The sequence below is a fragment of the Impatiens glandulifera genome, chromosome 5 (assembly GCF_907164915.1).
Source record: "Impatiens glandulifera chromosome 5, dImpGla2.1, whole genome shotgun sequence".
Lineage (NCBI taxonomy): Eukaryota > Viridiplantae > Streptophyta > Magnoliopsida > Ericales > Balsaminaceae > Impatiens > Impatiens glandulifera.
In genome coordinates this window covers 43,966,723-43,990,722 of record NC_061866.1, presented here as the reverse complement: position 1 = coordinate 43,990,722, position 24,000 = coordinate 43,966,723, and the positions used below count along the sequence as shown (strand labels likewise).

The 24,000-nt window shown below is 32.9% G+C and overlaps 2 protein-coding genes across 2 annotated transcripts; both read right to left on the bottom strand.

Annotated features, from left to right (window-relative positions):
* Positions 1 to 1,443: 1,443 nt before the first annotated feature.
* LOC124939447 (proline-rich protein 36-like) lies at positions 1,444 to 17,710 on the bottom strand. Its single transcript, XM_047479922.1, has 9 exons — positions 16,244 to 17,710; positions 12,619 to 12,939; positions 11,659 to 12,459; positions 11,461 to 11,619; positions 9,482 to 9,567; positions 8,174 to 9,068; positions 7,814 to 7,954; positions 2,260 to 2,436; positions 1,444 to 1,860 (listed from the first exon to the last, which is right to left on the bottom strand). The coding sequence occupies exons 1-9, from the start codon at positions 17,708 to 17,710 to the stop codon at positions 1,444 to 1,446; spliced, it is 4,464 nt and encodes a 1,487-aa protein (XP_047335878.1).
* Positions 17,711 to 19,170: 1,460 nt separating this feature from the next.
* On the bottom strand, positions 19,171 to 22,012 carry LOC124938171 (tubby-like F-box protein 6). Its single transcript, XM_047478559.1, has 6 exons — positions 21,401 to 22,012; positions 21,116 to 21,203; positions 20,902 to 21,031; positions 20,638 to 20,817; positions 19,529 to 20,049; positions 19,171 to 19,432 (listed from the first exon to the last, which is right to left on the bottom strand). The coding sequence occupies exons 1-5, from the start codon at positions 21,701 to 21,703 to the stop codon at positions 19,548 to 19,550; spliced, it is 1,203 nt and encodes a 400-aa protein (XP_047334515.1). The 5' UTR covers positions 21,704 to 22,012; the 3' UTR covers positions 19,171 to 19,432; positions 19,529 to 19,547.
* Between the last annotated feature and the right edge of the window lie 1,988 nt (positions 22,013 to 24,000).

Sequence of the window (24,000 nt, the reverse complement as noted above, 5' to 3'; positions counted from 1 at the left end):
GGCATGATGGGCTGAGGACCCGGAAATGTTGGCATGATGGGCCGAGGACTCGAAAATGTCGGCAGGATGCGTTGAGGACTGGAAATGTCCGCAAGATGGGCAGTTGTGTCGGAAAAAGTCAGAAGTAGTTGGACTGGGGGAAAACGTGGGTATAGTGGACGATTACAGCCCACTACCCACGGCCAGAAACTTGGTGCGCAGCTAGGACCGATAGAAAACATGGGGATGGAGTTAGTGGTCGGTTAAGACCCTCGTTTTACAGCAACTGCTTAGCAGTTATTTCCCCCTCCCGAAAAATCAGTTATTTTTCTATACAAATTGTTACTCTTTAAGGCTATAAATATCCTTGAGCTGCACAATAACGTTTAGTTGGATTTTGGGATAGAAAAATATCCACAACTAGTGAGAGTCATTTTGTGTGCAGCCAAGTTAGTTTATAGCCTTTTGTAATTGTTATTTGTGAGTGAATGAAATTATAAAGTTGGGCATAGCCCGTAATTCAGTGTGTTTCTACTTTCCTGCATATTTGTTGATTTCCTGCATATTTGTTGATTATTGTGTTGTGTTTGGCTGATTGTTTTGGTGCGCGAAATAAGCTGCACAATGGCGAAAAATTAAGAAAAAAAGTGTTGCGTTGCTTTCCCTTGTGACACTTACCACGAGGCTCTGTTGATTCTTGCCCCGTTTAAGAGTGAGCTTCTCTTGGGTTGATTCAAATCTCAACCCTAACCCAAACCTAAATTATAAATTTTGGGTTGATCAAAATCCTAAACCTGACCCAAACATAAAATATAAATTTGGATAAAATAATTTAGTTTGTGTTAAATTCGGATTGAATTAGGGTACCTAAATTACCCAAATCATCGTGTAGGGTTAGCATTATCAAGTCATAGATAATAAATATTATTTTTGTAGATATAAATATATTTTTCATTTTTTAAATTATTATCTACTTGATAGTTCTAGTTTAAATTAGTATTAGTTTACATAATTTTAGACAATAATGCCAAACAACATATAAAAAAGAATAGTGTTCCACATTGTCATGGTTACTTCTTTCCACACTCCACAATAAGAATATTAAGATTTAATTTTTTTTTAATGTCACTTCATTCCATGTTTAAATTGTTAACCAATAAAATATAAAAACTTTAATATAATATGGTTCATAAAATTAAAAATGAATAATAATAATAATATTACCCAACAATAAATTAAAGAGTTCATATCTATAAATAAGAAAATCATTATGAAACACTTTAACAGTCATTATTCTCCTCATAATTTCTTTCTTTGAGATAGAAATATTATCTCCATTAACCTTTAACCTGCAAACAAAAAAACAATATAGATCACTTAAACCTTATTTTTTTAATAATATATAAACAACTTAAAATAAAAAATTATATATACTCACATTTATTAAAAACTTGTGTTGAAGTCTTAATAAACACTCGGGGGAGGAGGTGACTTGTAAATGTAAGTTGGTGGAGGAGGGGGAGAGTACACATATGCAGGTGGAGGAGGTGACTTGTAAACATATGACGGTGGAGGAGGAGACTTGTAAACATAGGATGGTGGAGGAGGTGACTTGTAAATGTAAGATGGTGGAGGTGGGGAAGAGTACACATATGCAGGTGGAGGAGGAGATTTATAAACGTAGGATGGTGGAGGAGGTGATTTGTAAATGTAAGATGGTGGTGGTGGGGAAGAGTAAACATATGCAGGTGGAGGAGGTGACTTGTAAACATATGAAGGTGGAGGAGGAGACTTGTAAACATAAGATGGTGGAGGAGGGGAAGAGTACACATATGCAGGTGGAGGAGGGGACTTATAAACGTATGAAGGTGGAGGAGGAGACTTATAAACGTATGAAGGTGGAGGAGGTGACTTGTAAACGTAAGATGGTGGAGGTGGGGAAGAGTACACGTATGCAGGTGGAGGAGGTGACTTGTAAACATAAGATGGTGGAGGAGGAGAAGAGTATACATATGCAGGTGGTGGAGGTGACTTATAAACGTAAGATGGTGGAGGAGGGGAAGAGTACACATATGCAGGTGGAGGAGGTGACTTGTAAACGTAAGAAGGTGGAGGAGGAGACTTGTAAACGTATGATCGTGGAGGAGGAGAAGAGTACACATATGCGGGTGGAGGAGGTGACTTGTAAACATAAAATGGTGGAGGAGGTGACTTGTAAATGTAAGACGGTGGAGGAGGGGAAGAATATACATATGCAGGTGGAGGAGGAGACTTGTAAACATAAGGAGGTGGAGGAGGGGAAGAGTACACATATGCAGGTGGAGGTGGTGACTTGTAAATGTAGAATGGTGGAGATGGAGATTTATAAACGTAAGAAGGTGGGGGTGGAGATTTATAAATATACGTCGGCGGTGGGGGAGATTTGTAATGATATGGAGGCAGCCACGACGAAGGCGACTTATGATGAAGACGAGGAGACTTGTGGTAGTAATGATTGTCGCCATAATCTGCGGCTGCCAATGTAACAGCAATGAGACAAATTGTCAATGTGAAAATAATACTATGTTCTCTAGGAGTTGCCATTGCTTGATGGAGGGGATGCCTTACCAATGGCTGGTTACATCCTATATATAGTGACTTTCCACATCAAAATTTGATAATTGGTGTCTTAATATTAATATATATAAATATAAAGTTTACAATTAAGACGTGCCCACATTGTCCAACTTGTACGAGCTTGTGTACTTCGTGGACACAAGTCATCCTAATGGTCTATGTATAATTATAGATATTCCAACAAACAAAACACATTGATAATTGGACCAAAAAAACAATTTTTTTTGTTAAGATTAACATAAAACAGAGGTGCAAAGAGTACTTAATAAGGATTTAGAATTTTCAATATGTTTTGTGCTTCTTTACAATTAATTTTTCACTTTATAATTCGAAACAAAATGTTACAAATAATTCATGGAAACAACAGAAGATTCAGAGATTGATGTCAAAAGTGTGATGAATCATTTTTTTAGTGTTAATTTATATAATATATAATTATATTATATAAAATAAAATATTATTATATATTTATTATATTATAAGGCAGTTAGAGTTGGGATTGAATCGGATTCAATAATAATTTTGAACACATTTCTAGCTACAACAAACTTAGTTGGACGAGATACAATTTTTTTTAATTTATAAATATGATTGATACATATGAATATTATTTTCAACTTTATTAATTTATTTTTATTTTAAACATCTTTATATATTTATTCATTTATTACATTAACAAGATAATTAATATTTAATGTGAAGAAATGAACTAAACTTGTCCTAATTAAAATATTTTGTTCTGTTTTTATTTAGAAAAATATTTCAAAACATTTCTTATTTTTTGAATTTAAAAAAAATTCAAATAAGGCATCAGAAATGGAAAATAAATAAAGAAATTGAAATGCCAAAACATTTTAGTAAAATTAGTTTCTTTTAAACCTTAAAATTCGTTACACTAAATAATGTTTAAATTAATTTCATTTAGTATGTTTACTAAAATATTATAAATAGTATAAAACATTTAACTCACAAATATTGAAAGATGAAAATATTATTATATTATCAATTATTTGTAAGTGTGTATATCCCTTGTTAAAAATTAGTTTAAATTTAAATGTGTGACGATAATAATGTTTAAACAGAAATAGTAAATATTAACAAATAACTAATGACAAGACAAAATTACATCAAACTTATCGGTGCATATTGAACTCTACACGTGCAAGATTATATGTCAGTAAATATTTTTACCGTCAAAGGATTATGTGTCGGTAAAGATTTTACCGGCCAAAATTATGAGTCGGTAAACATTTTTACCAGCGCAAAATTATGTGCAGGTAAATCTTTTACCGTCGCATAATTAAATCTTACCGTAGATAGATTGTGTTTCGGTAAACCTTCTGAAGCCGTAACCTTATTAACAACGCTAAATTAAATTTCGATAAGTTTGTTGGCAGGCTAATATACCCCTGGCAAATCCTTTTTATGCGTCCAAATGAGTGATTGTTTGATGCGGTGACCACATTTATAATTACAAGATTCTCAATATGTTGTAACTTTTTCATCATATTTGTACTAAGAAATAATTTAGTTAGATTAACATTATAAAACATAAATAATATATTTGTTTTAAATACAAACAAGAATAATTTTCATGCTACATCATTTTTACACTTAATATAATATTGTTCATAAAATTAAAAATGAATAATAATATTACCCAACAATAAATTAAAGAGTTCATAACTATAAATAAGAAAATCATTATGAAACACTTTAACAGACATTATTCTCCTCGTAATTTCTTTCTTTGAGATAAACATATTGTTGCATGTCGAAAATATTATCTCCATTAAACTTTCACCTGCAAACAAAAAAAATATATAGATCACTTAAACCTTAATTTTTTTAAATATATATAAATAACTTAAAATAAAAATTATATATACTCACATTTATTGAAAATTTGTGTTAAAGTCTTAAGAGACTCGGGGGAGTCGGTGACTTGTAAACGTATGAAGGTGCAAGAGGTGACTTGTAAATGTAAGATGGTGGACGAGGGGAAAAGTACACATAAAAAAAAATTAATCAATCCCATATTTTTTTTCAGTTTTATTTAGATTAGAAAAATTCAGTAGTTTATATATTTATATTTATAAATTAAAATAAAATGTTAAAATTTTATATTTGAAATTTAAATCAATAAATATTTAATTTATTTGTACATTACAAATAATTAAATTTAATGCTAAAAAATAATAAAAACAACATCGCTAATCGATAATATGACGTTTAATTATGTGTCACTAATAAATTTTGCTGACACACATTATCACACTTCGATAAAAACAACTTTTTATTGTAATGTATTATCTTAGACTACGGGCCTAAGTTAATTATATGAATGTGGCCTAAGTTAATTATATGAATGTTAGTTATAGATTCTTTTTGACAATCATAGTTCAACTCACTAAGAATTTATTATCTTTTTTCAAGCTTTTATTGCATGTTTCTCTCAAATTTAGTAGAAATATATCAAGAATCTCAACTTAATTATTATAAATTATTTTTGATCCACAAGTAAATACTTGAGGTTAATTGTCATGCATACTAATAAAATATTAACCCTTCTCTCTTTTAGAGGCGAAGGAAGGACATTTTTCCGTTGATTCTTGCCCAGATTCATCGTCGTATAAGATAGCGTTATCTAGACAGGGATAATAAATTTTATTTTGTAAATATGAATATATTTTCAATTTTTTAATTCTTATCTAGTTGAAAGTTCTAGTTTAAATTAGTATTAGTTTGCATAATTTTAGACAATAATGCCAAACAACCTTATCTAGAGGTGCAAAGAGTTGTTTAACTAGGACTAAAACCTTTTTAACTTTCATAATTTTTTAGTGCATCTTTACAATGAGCTTTTTACTCTATAATCCATAATGTTTTATAAACTGGAAAATATCTAACAAATAATATTGACAATAGCAGTATGATTCGTTGAAGCAGGCACGATATGTTTGTGCCATGAGTCAAAGATATTGGGTGAGGACGAGGTTTCACTATTTTCTATTCAAAACCATTAGAAATGGTGAAAGATAATTTGAAGACTTGCACAAGTTATTTTGTATTTCTGTGATATTAAGTTAATTAAAATTAAGAATATGATTGAAGGTTGTGTTAACAATTTTTTCTCTTATATAGATCCGTTATCATTATTCTTCTAGACATTCATAACTATCGGAGTTAACTTTTTTTTATTTTCAATAGAGGTGATGAGATTTCTGGACGACATGATCAGCGACTTTATTTACTGAAATAAAAGCAAATGGTCTAGAGAAATCAAATTGGAAAATATTGACAATCCAGAATGAAGTATTTAATTGTGAGGGGGGAGTTGAAGAAAGACTTAGTTTTATAATTTTATTGTAGGTTGAACTATTACATTGCCTAGGTATTTATACTAATATATATGAGTTATACAAGTAAAATAAAACCAGGGATTGATTGTTTGATTTAATCATTTTCTCATAATCTTCAATTAGCTCAATTAATCTTCAATCATGCATGCATAGGACTGAGATCTATTCTTACGTGATATTTTACTCTTTTATTTTTTATCATTCATATACAAAAGAATAATGTGACATTGGTATTGGAAGCTCTAAGGAATTGAACAAAATGTTGTTCTTATTTAAGTGGAGTTCATGAATTGGACAGAAAAGACTGTCATGTGGTGAGATGGATTCATTCTAACTTTTTCAAGAGTAATAACATAGTAACATATATATTGACATCTAATGTCATAATGATATGTTTTGGGCCACTGGCGGTTTTTAAACTCAAGAAAGTATGATCTAGTTGGTGTGGTCTTTGAAATTGATGGCGGTAAGGAAACCTTATTAATTATGACAATATAATTGACATGGTTATAACCCAATTATTCTTCGTCTGAGATTTAAAGTTGGTGATCTTCTTAGATGCGTATTAGGTGATGATTTTGGAAATTTAGCATGAAAAATAGAAGCGTTTGCGTGAATTCACTCCCTATGGAATAAAGACTCTATTTGCTTATTCCAAAAATTAAGTGGGTTATTCATTAACCAATATTAATGGTTGTAGGTTAAAATTGATCAATTCTCAACTTTTAAATTTTGCAAATTGTTAGAAAATATAAATTCAAACTAATCTAAGTGATGACAGTTGATGTGGTACTCAAAAGTCACAAAATGTTCGAAGACAACAATATGAACTATCATAATTCAACGCACTAATAATTTTGTTCAATCTTTTATTTCATGTTTCTCTCAAATTTAATAGAAACTTTATCAAGAATTTCAACTTAGTCATCTTATACATTGTATTATCATTATTAATTATGGTTGATCCTTAAGTGAAAACGTGAGACTGATTGACAAATTTGTAATATTTAAAATATTCTATCTAGGACCAACAAAAGTGTCAAAAGGTGGTGGTTCGGTCTACCACTAGACTCTGTTGATTCTTGTCCAGATTCATCGTCGTATAGGGTAACATTATCAATACAGCGATAATAAATATTATCGTTTTGTAGATATTAAAGATATATTTAGATTTTTAAATTCTTATCTACTTGTGAGTTCTAGTTCTAGTTTAAATTAGTATTAGTTTACATAATTTTGACAAGAATTGCAAACAACATATAAAAAGAAACATGGTTCCACATTGACATGGTTACTTCTTTCCACAAAGAGTTTTTTTAATGTTACTTCATTCCATGTTGACATTGTTAAACAATAAAATATAAGAACTTTAAAATAATATGGTTCATAAAATTAAAAAGAAATAATGATATTATCCACACAAGAACAAATAAGAAAACTATTATGCATCATTTAAACAGTCACAATTCTCCATAAAATTGCCTTCTTTGAGATAGTAATATTCTTGTATGTCGAAATATTATCTCCATAAATCTTTTATCTGCAAACAAATAATATAGATCACCTAAACTTAAGCTTTTTTAAATAATTAAAAGAAAAATTATATGTACTCACATTTATTGAATAATTGTACTAGAGTTTTAATAAACACTCGGAGGAGGAGGTGACTTGTAAACGTAAGATGGTGGAGGAGGGGAAGAATACACATCTGCAGGTGGAGGAGGGGACTTGTAAACGTAAGATTGTGGAGGAGGGGACTTGTAAATGTATGAAGGTGGAGGAGGAGACTTGTAAACGTAAGATGGTGGAGGAGGGGAAGAGTACACATATGCAGGTGGAGGAGGTGACTTGTAAACATAAGATGGTGGAGGAGGGGAAGAGTACACATATGCAGGTGGAGGAGGAGATTTGTAAACGTAAGGAGGGGGTGGAGGGGAAGAGTACACGTATGCAGGTGGAGGAGGTGACTTGTAAACGTATGCAGGTGGAGGAGGTGACTTGTAAATGTATGATGGTGGAGGAGGGGAAGAGTACACATATGCCGGTGGAGGAGGTGACTTGTAAACGTAAGATGGTGGAGGAGGGGAAGCGTACACATATGCATGTGGAGGAGGGGACTTATAAATGTATGAAGGTGGAGGAGGAGACTTGTAAACGTAAGATGGTGGAGGAGGGGAAGAGTATACATATGCAGGTGGAGGAGGTGACTTGTAAACGTAAGATGGTGGAGGAGGTGAAGAGTACACGTATGCAGGTGGAGGAGGTGACTTGTAAATGTATGATGGTGGAGGAGGGGAAGAGTACACATATGCAGGTGGAGGAGGTGACTTATAAACGTATGCAGGTGGAGGAGGAGATTTGTAAATGTAAGATGGTGGAGGAGGGGAAGAGTACACGTATGCAGGTGGAGGAGGAGACTTGTAAATGTAAGATGGAGGAGGAGGTGAAGAGTACACATATACAGGTGGAGGAGGTGACTTATAAACGTAAGATGGTGGTGGAGGGGAAGAGTACACATATGCAGGTGGAGGAGGTGACTTGTAAACGTATTGTGGTGGAGGAGGAGAAGAGTATACATATGCAGGTGGAGGAGGTGACTTATAAATGTAAGGTGGTGGAGGAGGGGATGAGTAAACGTAAGGAGGGGGTGGAGGAGACTTGTAAACGTAAGGTGGTGGAGGAGGAGAAGAGTAAACATAGGGAGGTGGTGGTGGAGATTTGTAAACATATGGTGGTGGTGGTGGTGGAGATGTGTAAACATAAGGAGGTGGAGGAGGAGATTTATAAATGTAAGGTGGTGGTGGTGGAGACGAATAAACATAAGGAGGAGGCGGAGGTGACTTGTAAACATAAGGTGGTGGTGGAGGAGATGAATAGATATAAGGCGATGGCGGTGGTGGAGATTTATAAATATATGGAGGCAACCACGATGATGAAGGAGACTTATAATGGTGATGAGGAGACTTGTGTTTGTAATGATTGTCGCCATAATCTGCCGCTGCCAAAGCAGCAGCCATTAGACAAAAGGCCAGGGTGCAAAGAGTACTATATGATCCATGGGTGGCCATTGCTATACGGAGGGGATGATGTCTTGCAATGGCAGGAAACATCCTATATATAGTCCTATTACCCCGAATTTAACTCTTTTTAAAATATTCCTTTTTCTATTAAATATATATGTATATAAGACGTTCTTACATTACCCAAATAAATAAAATAAAAGAGAGAGAGCTCTCTTATAATGAAACCAACTTAATTGTAGGAAGCATTTGTACTTAGTGGGACACAAGTCATCCTCATGGTCCTCTAATTATACGTATTCTCACTAAAAAAAACAATAATTAATAGACAAAAAAACAATTATTTGTTTAGATTAAACATAAAACAGAGGTGATAGAGTTGTTTAACTAGGACTAAAACCTTTTTAACTTTCATAATTTTTTAGTGCATCTTTACAATGAGATTTTTACTCCATAATCCATAATGTTTTATAAACTGGAAAATATCTAACAAATAATATTGACGATAGCAATACGATTCGTTGAAGCAGGCACGATATGTTTGTCCCATGAGTCAAACATATTGGGTGAGGACGAGGTTTCACTATTTTCTATTCAAAACCATTATAAATGGTGAAAGATAGTTTGAAGACTTGCACAAGTTATTTTGTATTTCTGTGATATTAAGTTAATTAAAATTAAGAATATGTTTGAAGGTTGTGTTAACAATTTTTTCTCTTATATAGATCCGTTATCATTATTCTTCTAGGTATTTATACTAATACATATGAGCTATACAAGTAAAATAAAATCAGGGATTGATTGTTTGATTTAATCATTTTCTCATAATCTTCGATTAGCTCAATTAATCTTCAATCATGCATGCATAGGACTGAGATCTATTCTTACATGATATTTTACTCTTTTATTTTTTATCATTCATATACAAAAGAATAATGTGACATTGGTATTGGAAGCTCTAAGGAATTGAACAAAATGTTGTTCTTATTTAAGTGGAGTTCAATTGGACAGAAAAGACTGTCATGTGGTAAGATGGATTCATTCTAACTTTTTCAAGAGTAATAACATAGTAACATATATATTGACATATAATGTCATTATGATATTTTTTGGGCCACTGGCGGTTTTTAAACTCAAGAAAGTGTGATGCTAGTTAGTGTGGTTTTTGAAATTGATGGTGGTAAGGAAACCTTGTTAATTATGACAATATCATTGACATGGTTATAACCCAATTATTCTTTGTCTGAGATTTAAAGTTGGTGATCTTCGTAGATGCGTATTAGGTAATGATTTTGGAAATTTAGCATGAAAAATAGAAGTGTTTGCGTGAATTCACTCCCTATGGAATAAAGACTCTATTTGCTTATTCCAAAAATTAAGTGAGTTATTCAATAACCAATATTAATGCTTGTAGGTTAAAATTGATCAATTCTCAACTTTTAAATTTTGCAAATTGTTAGAAAAAAATAATTTCAAACTAATCTAAGTGATGACAGTTGATGTGGTACTCACAAGTCACAAAATGTTCGAAGACAACAATATGAACTATTATAATTCAACTCACTAATAATTTTGTTCAATCTCTTATTCATGTTATACATTGTATTATCATTATTAATTATGGTTGATCTTTAAGTGAAAACGTGAGGCTGATTGACAAATTTGTAATATTTAAATATTCTATCTAGGACTAACAAAAGTGTCAGAAGGTGGTGGTTCGGTCTACCACAAGACACTGTTGATTCTTGTCCAGATTCATCGTCGTGTAGGGTAACATTATCAATACAGCGATAATAAATATTATAATTTACTAGATATTAAAGATATATTTCAATTTTTAAATTCTTATCTACTTGTGAGTTCTAGTTCTAGTTTAAATTAGTAATAGTTTACATAGTTTTGACAAGAATGGCAAACAACATATAAAAAAAACATGGTTCCACATTGACATGGTTACTTCTTTCCACGTTGAACATTGAAAGAGTTTTTTTTAATGTTACTTCATTCCATGTTGACATTGTTAAACAATAAAATATAAGAACTTTAAAATAATATGGTTCATAAAATTAAAAGGAAATAATGATATTATCCACACAAGAACAAATAAGAAAACTATTATGCATCATTTAAACAGTCACAATTCTCCATATAATTGTCTTCTTTGAGATAGAAATAATCTTGTATGTCGAAATATTATCTCCATAAATCTTTCATCTGCAAACAAATAATATAGATCACTTAAACTTTAGCTTTTTTTAAATAATTAAAAGAAAAATTATATGTACTCACATTTATTGAATAATTGTATTGGAGTTTTAATAAACACTCGGAGGAGGAGGTGACTTGTAAACGTAAGATGGTGGAGGAGGGGAAGAGTACACATATGCAGGTGGAGGAGGTGACTTGTAAACATATGCAGGTGGAGGAGGTGACTTGTAAACGTAAGATGGTGGAGGAGGTGACTTGTAAACGTAAGATGGTGGAGGAGGGGAAGAGTACACATATGCAGGTGGAGGAGGGGACTTGTAAATGTATGAAGGTGGAGGAGGAGACTTGTAAACGTAAGATGGTGGAGGAGGGGAAGAGTACACATATGCAGGTGGAGGAGGTGACTTGTAAACATATGCAGGTGGAGGAGGTGACTTGTAAACATATGCAGGTGGAGGAGGTGACTTGTAAACATAAGATGGTGGAGGAGGGGAAGAGTACACATATGCAGGTGGAGGAGGTGACTTGTAAACGTATGCTGGTGGAGGAGGAGATTTGTAAACGTAAGGAGGGGGTGGAGGGGAAGAGTACACGTATGCAGGTGGAGGAGGTGACTTGTAAACGTATGCAGGTGGAGGAGGTGACTTGTAAATGTATGATGGTGGAGGAGGGGAAGAGTACACATATGCAGGTGGAGGAGGTGACTTGTAAACATATGCAGGTGGAGGAGGAGATTTGTAAACGTAAGGAGGGGGTGGAGGAGAAGAGTACACGTATGCAGGTGGAGGAGGTGACTTGTAAACGTATGCATGTGGAGGAGGTGACTTGTAAATGTATGATGGTGGAGGAGGGGAAGAGTACACATATGCAGGTGGAGGAGGTGACTTGTAAACATATGCAGGTGGAGGAGGTGACTTGTAAACGTAAGATGGTGGAGGAGGGGAAGAGTATACATATGCAGGTGGAGGAGGGGACTTGTAAATGTATGAAGGTGGGGGAGGAGACTTGTAAACGTAAGATGGTGGAGGAGGGGAAGAGTATACATATGCAGGTGGAGGAGGTGACTTATAAACGTATGCAGGTGGAGGAGGTGACTTGTAAACGTAAGATGGTGGAGGAGGGGAAGAGTACACATATGCAGGTGGAGGAGGTGACTTGTAAACATATGCAGGTGGAGGAAGAGATTTGTAAACGTAAGATGGTGGAGGAGGAGAAGAGTACACGTATGCAGGTGGAGGAGGTGACTTGTAAACGTATGCAGGTGGAGGAGGTGACTTGTAAACGTATGCAGGTGGAGGAGGTGACTTGTAAACGTAAGATGGTGGAGGAGGGGAAGAGTACACATATGCAGGTGGAGGAGGTGACTTGTAAACGTAAGATGGTGGTGGCGGGGAAGAGTACACATATGCAGGTGGAGGAGGTGACTTGTAAACGTATTGTGGTGGAGGAGGAGAAGAGTATACATATGCAGGTGGAGGAGGTGACTTATAAACGTAAGGTGGTGGAGGAGGTGACTTGTAAACGTAAAGTGGTGGAGGAGGGGATGAGTAAACGTAAGGAGGGGGTGGAGGAGACTTGTAAACGTAAGGTGGTGGAGGAGGAGAAGAGTAAACATAGGGAGGTGGTGGTGGAGATTTGTAAACATAGGGTGGTGGTGGTGGAGATGTGTAAACATAAGGAGGAGGAGGAGGAGATTTATAAATGTAAGGTGGCGGTGGTGGAGACGAGTAGACATAAGGAGGAGGCGGAGGTGACTTGTAAACATAAGGTGATGGTGGAGGAGATGAATAGATATAAGACGATGGCGGTGGTGGAGATTTATAAATATATGGAGGCAACCACGATGATGAAGGAGACTTATAATGGTGTTGAGGAGACTTGTGTTTGTAATGATTGTCGCCATAATCTGCCGCTGCCAAAGTAGCAGCCATTAGACAAAAGGCCAGGGCGCAAAGAGTACTATATGATCCATGCGTGGCCATTGCTAAACGGAGGGGATGATGTCTTGCAATGGCAGGACACATCCTATATATAGTCATATTACCCATAGAATTTAACACTTTATAAAATATATATTTTTCTATTAAATAGATATATATAAGATTTTAATTTAATAATTGACTTTAGATTACTTTAATAGAGGTGGAAGTTTTATTATAAGACGTGCTTACCTTGTCCAAATAAAAGAAAGAGAGCTCTTAATTATAATGGAAACCAGCTTCATTTTAGAAAGCATTTGTACTTCGTGGGACACAAGTCATCCTCATGGTCCTCTAATTATAGGTATTCTCACTAAAAAAACAATAATTATTTGACAAAACAACAAATATTTGTTAAGATTAGACCTAAAACAGAGGTGTAAAGAGTCATCGTTAACTAGGACTAAAACTTTTTTAACTTTTTATAATTTTTAAGAGTATCTTTACTCCATAATCCATAATGTTTTATACACTGAAAAATATCTAACAATTAATATTAATGATGACAATAAACGCTACATGTGTCGAAGCATACACGACGTAACTCATATATTTTGGTTGAGGATGAGGTTTCTCTATTTTCTATGCAATATCCATTAGCAATGGTGAAAGATAGTTTGAAGATTTGCTCTATTCTTTGTGACATTCATAATTATTGGTGTTCATATTTTTTTTCAATAAAGATTATGAGACTTATGGACGAGATGATTCGCGAATTTATCTACTGAAATAAAAAAAAAAATATGAGCTAGAAAAGTCAAATAGGAAAATATTGGCAATCCAAAATCAAGTATTTAACTGTGTGGGGAGAGTTGAAGACAGGCTTAGTTTTATGGTTTTATTGTTGTTGGACTATTAGGCATTTATACTAATACTGTAATACATATTAGTTATACAAGAAAAATAAAATCTGGTATTAATTGTTTAATTTATGCGATTTTTTTCATAATCTCCAATTAGCTCAAATAATCTTCAATCAAGCATAAAATTGAGATTTGTTTTCTTATGTGATAGTTGACTCTTTTATTTTTATCGTTTTTATTCAAAAAAAAAAATAAATAATGTGACATTGGTATTGAAAGCTCTCAGGAATTGAACAAAATGTTGTTTTTATTTAAGTCGAGTTCAATTGCACTAAAAAAGACTGGCATGTGGTGAGATGAATTCATTCTTTTTTATTTATTTTTTTTAAGATTTATATATATTAAAAATGATAAAAATTTATTTAAGCATAACGAAAAAAAAGAATAATAATAAATAATTAACTACGTTATCTAATAGGTTATCGAGCTCGTAAATTTTCGAAAAAAACGATTAACTCTCAACCTAAGAGATGGATCATACTAACTTTTGAAGAGGAATATATATATATATATATATATAATATATATTTATATATATATAATATATATTGACATCTAATGGAGTAGAAAACATTTGATGGCTTATTTTATCAATGTTTTTACATTGTGGCTACCTTGTTCAAATTAATAAAATTACAATAGAGAATTATGTTTTTTTATCGGCACATACTTGTTCCATACCGGCGCTAGCTTATGTGTCGGTAAATAGTTTTACGAGCATAAGATTATGTGCCGGTAAATATTTTCCGGCGCTTTTATATGCCCTCAAAAAAATTAAATAATTACATCATATCGGCGGAAGATTATGTGTCGGTAATAATTTTGTTATCACTTATAACGACACTAAGTTAAATGTCGATAAATTTTATAGCGACGCTAATATACATCTGACAAATTCTTTTAAGCGTCATGCTTTTTGATGTAGTGACCACTGTTACATTTACAAGATTCTCCATATATTGTGTATTGTTTTCATCATATTTGTACTAAGAAATAATTTACTTAGATTAACATTTTAAACATACATAATATATTTATTTTAAATAAGAACATGAATAATTTAAGAATTGCCATCATACATAAATTTTACACACTTAGATTGTTTTCATATAATTTTCTAAACAGCATCTACACATGAAATAAATGGTAACACGGATAATATAATTTAATCATACTTATTAAGTAAATGTTAAGTTTAAGCATTTTTGTACAAATATAACATTTTAAATACACATCTCTCTTAGCGGTTAAATTCTCAAACAAATAACTATGTTAAACAGATTGATATGCATTTTATTATTATTGCTTATATTTTTAGTTTTTAAATAGATTTTAGGAATATTTATATTATTTAGCAATGATTTTTTAGTGAACCAACCGAAGCCGACTGTTTGAAATATCTCAAAACAACGTTATTATTTTGGTAATGCATTTCAGTGTGTAAACCGATTCGCTTACACATTTAGTTCTCGTAAGAGATTGACCTGCCATGATTTTCACTTTGAATTATGAGGTAGATAATCCTCGGATAAGGAGGTAGAGGTGGAAAATGACATCGACATTGACGTTATTAGTTTGGTCATGCATTTCAGTGTGCGAACGGAATCGCTTACCCGTTTAATTTTTTTATTGATAATTTTAACTTACGATAATTATTGTCATAAACTCGTTTATATTTTTTTATTTCATTCTTAATGTTTGTGATCTTCACCTCATCGGTATGGTACAATTCGTGCAAAATGTCCTTGACAATTATAGTTTAAAGAATGAGTAACATCATTTTTGGCAATAAATTAAACTGGTTAACCAAAGAACATATAAAAGGAAACTTTGTTCCACGTTGACAAAGTTAACCAATAAAATGTATGATAACTTTATAATGGATGATGGTTCAGTAATTTGAAAGAAAATAGAAATAAAAGAATTCATAATTAAGAAAACTATATATTATGAAATACTTGAATCAAGATTATTCTCCAAACACCTGCCTTGTTTGAGATAGAAATATTGGTGCAGGTAGAAAATATTATTTCCATTGACATGTTACCTGAAACAAACAAAAATGGATTTAGAAAAAAAATAAAAAAATAAAAAAATAAAATAAAAACAAGTTAAGAAAATGCTTAAACAAAACAAATTATGCATACTTACACTTATCAAATAAGTTTCTTAATGTCTTAATAGACACTTGAAGGCGGTGGTGGTGACTTATAAACATAAGGTGGAGGAGGAGACTTGTAAATGTAAGTTGGTGGAGGAGGGGAAGAGTAAACGTAAAGAGGTGGTGGAGGAGACTTATATGCATAAGGTGGTGGAGGTGGGGAAGAGTACACATATGCGGGTGGAGGAGGGGAAGAGTACACATATGCAGGTGGAGGAGGAGACTTGTAAACGTAAGATGGAGGAGGAGGGGAAGAGTATACATATGCTGGTGGAGGAGGAGACTTGTAAACGTAAGGTGATGGTGGAGGCGATGAGTACACATATGCTGGTGGAGGAGGAGACTTGTAAACGTAAGATGGAGGAGGAGGGGAAGAATACACATATGCTGGTGGAGGAGGAGACTTGTAAACGTAAGATGGAGGAGGAGGGGAAGAGTACACATATGCTGGTGGAGGAGGAGACTTATAAACATAAGGTGGTGGAGGAGGGGATGAGTACACATATGGAGGTGGTGGAGGAGATTTGTAAACATAAGGCGGCGGCGGTGGGGACGAGTATACATATGGAGGTGGTGGAGGAGACTTGTAAACGTAAGGTGGTGGAGGAGGGGATGAGTACACATATGGAGGTGGTGGAGGAGACTTGTAAACGTAAGGTGGTGGAGGAGGGGATGAGTACACATATGGAGGTGGTGGAGGAGATTTGTAAACATAAGGCGGCGGCGGTGGGGACGAGTATACATATGGAGGTGGTGGAGGAGACTTGTAAACGTAAGGTGGTGGAGGAGGGGATGAGTACACATATGGAGGTGGTGGAGGAGACTTGTAAACGTAAGGTGGTGGAGGAGGGGATGAGTACACATATGGAGGTGGTGGAGGAGATTTGTAAACATAAGGCGGCGGCGGTGGAGATGAGTATACATATGGAGGTGGTGGAGGAGACTTGTAAACGTAAGGTGGTGGAGGAGGGGATGAGTACACATATGGAGGTGGTGGAGGAGATTTGTAAACATAAGGCGGCGGCGGTGGAGATGAGTATACATATGGAGGTGGTGGAGGAGACTTGTAAACGTAAGGTGGTGGAGGAGGGGATGAATACACATATGGAGGTGGTGGAGGAGACTTGTAAACATAAGGTGGTGGAGGAGGGGATGAGTACACATATGGAGGTGGTGGAGGAGATTTGTAAACATAAGGCGGCGGCGGTGGAGACGAGTATACATATGGAGGAGGCGGGGGCGATTTGTAAATGTAGGTTGGTGGAGGTGGGGATTTATAAACGTAAGAAGGTGGTGGAGGAGACGAGTAGACATAAGATGGTGGAGGTGGAGATTTATAGATATAAGACGGTGGTGGTGGAGATTTGTAAAGATATGGAGGCAACCATGAAGGCGACTTATTATGGTGATGCGGAGACTTGTGGTAATAATGGTTGTCGCCATAGTCTGCAGCTGCCAAAGCAGCAGCCATGAGACAAAGGGCTAATGTGCAAAGAATACTATGTGCTCTAATATTGGCCATGATGAAGGGAATGCCTTGCCAATGGTAGTTCACATCCAATATATAGTGACATTCCATATCAAATTTGACAGTTTTAAATTATTTGTCATTAGATAATTTAATTTAAAATTTTGCATTTAGATTACTTAGGTGGTGATAGGTTTATTATTTATAAGACGTGCATACATTGTCCAAATAAAATAAAATAAAAACCACAGAGATAGAGGGTTACCCTAAAATGGAAACCAAGCATTTGTTCTTAGTGGGACACAAGTCATTCTCATTGTCCTCTAATTATAGGTATTCTCATTAACAAAACAATAATTAGTTTAGATTAAACATAAAACAAAGGTGAGAAGAGACTAGTGAATACATGGGCTAAAACCCTTAAGTTCTCATAACATTTAATTTAGTGTTTCTTTACAATGAACTTTTACTCTATAATTCATTTACACTAGAAATGATCTTAAAAAAATAATATTATTGTTGATATCAGTTATATTTAAATTTAAACTCATTAAAATAGTTTTTGTGTCAAGAGAGATTCTTAAGAAATCAAATATTTAGAACACTTTAAATTGAAGCGAGATTATATAGGTTCAAACTAACTTTATATATTTAAAAAATATTTATATTTAACTAAGGACGGGAGAAAATATTATATCCTCGTCGAATTTTTTTGATAAATCGAAAAAACCGTACTGATGGGTGTATGCAGGGCCGACCTGGGATGAGGTCCGCTAGGCAGCCGAAAGGGTCACCCTCTCCCTGTCCCTAAATTTTCTTTTTTACACTTACTCAACCAAACCTTTTTTAAAAAAAAAAAACTTATTCTACTAAATTTGAATTTACGATCATAATAAACATTATTATAGTATTTAACCAACTAGACTAAACTAGTTAATTATAATAATAAAATTATTATATGATTTTAATATAGCATAAAATATAACAAGTTAAATAAATAAAAATTACTTAGGATAGATACCGAAAATTATTTGTACAAGTTTTTCAAAATTTTAATATTTCAGTATATACATAAATAATATTTATAAATTAAAATTATATATAATTAAATAAATAAATAATTACTAATAAAATTATAAATAATTAAACTCTTATTTATAACTATATTAACAAATTAATTTTATTTTCCAAACAAATTTAACTCATTTTTACAGTTTAATCAATCGCCTACGTTTGTCTTCGACAAATCTACTTTTCCACGAAGTACGCTCTAATACTAAAATAGTTTTTTTTAAGAATAACGGTATTATACCGAAATCAGGATAAACAAAATGTTACAATATATCGTACTGGTCCCCCTAAGATTTAACTTAGCTCAATTGATTACTCTGTTCCAAAATTTTGCCATTCTTAGATTTCATTTGCTTCATTCAAACATTTGAGCAATATAACATATTACTATTGTATCTGCATTTTGCCATTGGCTTAGAGCCCCAAAATTAGAGAAAAGTGAGTAGGAAAATAAAAATAAAAATAAACAATTAAGATCTAGTGAAGGTTCATTCCATAAAATACAAAGTCCTCTAAGAACTTAGTTTCGCATGATAGTATTAGTTTTCCCATTTCGAAGATAAGGCACAAATAAAAACACAAACATTTTATGTACAAATACAAAAACAATCAACCATATAATATAAAAAAGCAGCAAACTCCATAGTACAACAACAGAACAAGCTCCTTTCGGCTTTCTCCACCTCTCGTTTGAACCATGAAGACCTGAAATCAAACGGTTCAAGGAGGAGAGTAGATTTAGTAAAAATGGGAAGTCATTAGGTGATAATAACAGAAAATCGACTGATCATATTCATATACCTGTAAGTTGAGAAAGAACCTATTCGCAAGCAATCTTCGTGTCAAAACTACTCAGGCATATAGCAAATGCCTGAAATGCTGAAATTGGATATCTATAATCCATCGTAAATAAATCCTTCCCTACTTTCCCAAACTGGAGAATAACCACTTCCTGTTCAGACCCGCTAGTATGCCCATCCTCTGAATTAGCTGATGCTGCTGATGCTACCAATTGAAAGTTTTTAACCGAAGCAACTGTTACCCGCCCATGAAAGTTCAAGCACCAGCATTGAAGCTGTTCGTGCCATCTGGGTGACTTGTTTCTCAGAACCAGTGGTCCTTCCCCAGGAACAAACAAGGGACTCCTCAAAGAAGACGAATCTGTTGTTACTGCACTTTTTGATTTTGATCGGAAAAATGGGACAGAAGGAAATAAGTCATTGTTGGTGCGAGTGAACTCTGTTTGTGTTGGAGCCACACCACCTGGTCCAATTGCTGAGACGGGTATAGCGTCCATGATACAGTTCATTCTTCTTGGACCCCTGCTTTTTTATCATGGAAATGTATCGTTCTTACATTTGGAAAATTCATTAAAACTGTAGAAATCGCAAATATTGCATCGTCCACATGAATAAGAAAACCAATACAATGCAAGATCTCAAATGTTACAATGAGAACACTTGAGGCATTGTTTGATGTGGAGTTATTTGAAAGATTTCTGGATTGTTTGGGTAAAATGAACAAAAATGTGTTGATTATTTAATATTTTGAAATATCTTAGAAAACAAAGGGTTAATTGGTATTTTAATCGATGATTTGAATGATATAATGGTAGAATGGATAGTGGATTATTTGGGGGGAAAAAATCCCAAATAACCCCTCATCAAATCAGGCCTCATTTGTTATTAACAAAAAGCAACACAAACCGAGCAATTAGGCCTTGTTTGATGTGGGCTATTTGAGATCAATTTCAATTAACTCAATACCCAATTAACAATCTACTCATCAATCACATTATCAACCAAAATACTAAAATATTCCAAATGAAAATATATATTTATTTGGAAATAAATAATCACTTGGTTATTCAAATAACCCTAAATCCAACAATGCCTTAGATGTCTTTATACCTGGATCCCAACATATTCAACTCATATGAGATATGAGAAACAGGGTAATTTCCCGAAGGCACTCTAGGGGACACTTGTTTCGAGCCAAAAACCCTAGTTGAGTGGCTCTTGGTCAATTTGGCTCCAGTATGAGGGGGACAACCATCATATACTGTGAACTTGGTTCCCAGAAAATTTGCTCTGATCACAAATGAATAATGAACAATATTAACATCCATCCAATGTAATATAGAAACTAGATAACCATAAACACAAAGAATTGACCTTAGTTTTCCAACATATGTCCTGCTGCCTCGAGAAATATCGTCATTGTTTAACGAGATCGTATAGTCAGTGCAGGTAGCATGCCTACTTTTTTGAGCAGCAAGAAGAAACTTACCATCATCTGCTAAAGCTGCAAGAGAAATAGAACAATTAAGATATATGATAACAACTCTGCCTAGACCAGGACAAATCAATTGGGGGTCAATTAGCTCACCATGAGTTAAATTCAGGTAAAGATGGTATGTCTGTGTAGGTCGATTCCTTCGAATGAAACACTGAAGAAGATGCCCTCTTGGACCAGGCTGCAGAAACCATAGAAATCAATCATGACCCAAAAATTGTTGTTAATTCATCATACAAGTTCTTGATAAATCCCATCATATGAATCAAGATATGAAATCTGGGTTAACTCAGCATACAGATAAGAACCCACTTTCTAAAAATACAGTAATTAACCCTAGGTAAACAATTTGAGATGATTAAAGATGAAAGTTCATACCTGTTTAATCGAAATAGGAAAAGTGAGTTTGCCGGAAACTTCAGGAATCTTGACGATCTCCTTCATAATCTCTCTCCAACTCCGACAAACTCCGGCACAAGCAACGACACTATTTCGAAACGGCCATCTGTTTTCCGATTCCTCAATCCTTATCAAAACCTCCCTCAACAATTCTGGCGGCATGTTGGACCAACAACTTTGACTCATCGCATCTGTCTCAACCTCTGCCGGTTCAGATGCCGCCACAAAACAGTCTTGAACAACCCTCAATGACCTCGATCTGAACCCGTAACCGAACTTCATTTCCAATCCTTTTTTAGAACCAGTGAGTCAAATATGGTGTATAAAGACTCAAACCCACTTCAAAAGATGATAGATAGATCTAAAGAAACATACATACTGACTGGATAAGACGAGAATCGAGATAAAAAAGGGGTTTAAATAACAGAAATGAAGATATGAGAATTATCAGTTTTAGGTAACAGAGAAGAATCGCTACAGAGAAGGGGAAAGAAATTAGGGGGAGAGAGAATCAAGTGTGTTGGAAATGCTTCTTCCTAGGGCTTCACGCGCGTGATCAGAGACTCTTTGTCACTTTTACGCCTCGAGGTGGATTGCTGAATATACATACATATAGATATAGATTTATATATATATATATGAACTAATGCTAATTGATCTGAAAAATATATTGTCTAATCAATAAACAAAAGATAAGATAAAATGACTGAATAACAAACTCTTTTATTTTATTTTATTTTCAAAAATTAAAATTTTATCAAAAATATGAGTTAAGTTCATAACTATGAAGGTCAAAGATAACCAATGAAAGAAAACTAATTAAGTGGTGTTAAGAACAATTTTTTTTTATCTAAAATGCAGTATTTGTCTAAGAATTGTTTAATAGCTAGAAAAAAAATATCAAATAATAACTAAGCATTTAAGAATATGGTCAAAATAGCGAAAAATTCATAAAAAGTCAATCAAAAGATTTCAGATAAAAGATAAATTCCAAAAAAAAATTATTAGATAAATAACTTCAAATCAGATAACACTATATCTTGTGCTGCAAATAAAAGAGATGGGACATGAACTCAAAGAAATGATCCATCAAAATTGGGAGTATTATTTGGAGGATTATAAAATTTGAGACGACAACTTCGATTCGACTAAATAGAATGTTGTACAGAACAAAAACACAGTATCAACTCAAATCTGACATGTGAGGAAGAAAGGTCGTATGAAAGTCTATGAGAGATTAATTTTCAAACTTTTATAAAAAAAAAAAAAAAAAAAAAAAAAAAAGTGAAAAGGGAAGGGGAGATCAGAGATTAATTTTCAAACTTTTATAAAAAAAGAAAAAAAAAAGAAAGTGAAAAGAGAAGGGGAGATCTTGTTTAATTATTTTTCAATCTAATAATTAAATTTCCATTATAATTATATATATATTCTTGGGATCTAAGTTTCTAGATTTGAGAGATATTTTACTTATGTATTATGTATTTTAAGGGAGATAAGTTAATTGAAAAATTCCATAGAAAAAGAAGTTGAGTGGAAAAATTGATTTAATCGAGACTTAATCAACTAAAACCGATATTTGACCTAAAATATATATTTATTATAAACACTAGTGAGTGAATCTTATTTGAATAATCAAAATTAATTATTTTTAAAAACTCTTCTTAAAGGGGTAATTTTTTATTTTATTCGTATTCACATCATTAAAGATAAATAATGGACTTATTAAAAAGCATTATTTTATATATTTAATATTTATAGATAAAATTATGTCTTAAAAATAATAAAAATAAAAGTATTTTTTTCATTTTATATGGTAGATAAATATTTTTAGTTAACTATAGGGTGAGCAAACAGTGAAAATTTTGATACTGTAGTAAGTAATTTTTTTATATTAATTTAAATTATTTTTAAGAATAATTTGAAGATTGTTTCTAGTATTAAATTAAATTTACACTAACTAATTGAGTTAATCAAACTCTTGTTGACTTTTTTAATGGAAATAGACTAGTAACTTATTCCAAAATTATTATTTTTTGTAATAAAACTACTTTAATATTTTTTTTCTTATAATTAAATTAAATATTAATATGAAAATACAAAATGGCTTCAAATTTTTGACAAATACATGCAAACAAGTCATAGAACTTTAAAAATACATAAAAGATGTCACTTAAATTTTATAAAATTATATTTTACATATACATGTCTTTAAACATTCACCATGAAAAATCTTTTATTTATGCCTAATAAAATTATAATGGTGTTTTAAAATAATGAAAGGTTAGGTTGACTTGAGACAATAATAGACCATATTAGACTATGACTAAGTATATATAATTATTGTGCCTATTTATATTTTTATCACAATTTATTATAACTAAAATTAAAATTAAAAAGTTTTGTTTGAGATATGGTTGCTTTTTTATATTACCATAGATTGTGATTTAAATTATAACAATTTTACTATAAAAATGATTTTTTAAATTATTGAATAACTTTTTATAATAATAATAATAGGCTCATATATAAAATTGCATTTGCATGTCATTTTCTTCCAGAGAAAATAAATAAGTATAATT

Coding starts and splice junctions, on each gene's coding strand:
- LOC124939447 (XM_047479922.1), bottom strand. CDS start 17,710: ATGGCCAATATTAGAGCACATAGTATTCTTTGCACATTAGCCCTTTGT. Junction 9,069..9,481: donor CAACGAATCGTATTGCTATC/GTCAATATTATT, acceptor GACTATATATAG/GATGTTTCCTGCCATTGCAA. Junction 7,955..8,173: donor CACCTCCTCCACCATCTTAC/GTTTACAAGTCA, acceptor TACATTTACAAG/TCACCTCCTCCACCTGCATA.
- LOC124938171 (XM_047478559.1), bottom strand. CDS start 21,703: ATGAAGTTCGGTTACGGGTTCAGATCGAGGTCATTGAGGGTTGTTCAA. Junction 21,204..21,400: donor TTCCTATTTCGATTAAACAG/GTATGAACTTTC, acceptor TGGTTTCTGCAG/CCTGGTCCAAGAGGGCATCT. Junction 20,818..20,901: donor ACATATGTTGGAAAACTAAG/GTCAATTCTTTG, acceptor ATTTGTGATCAG/AGCAAATTTTCTGGGAACCA.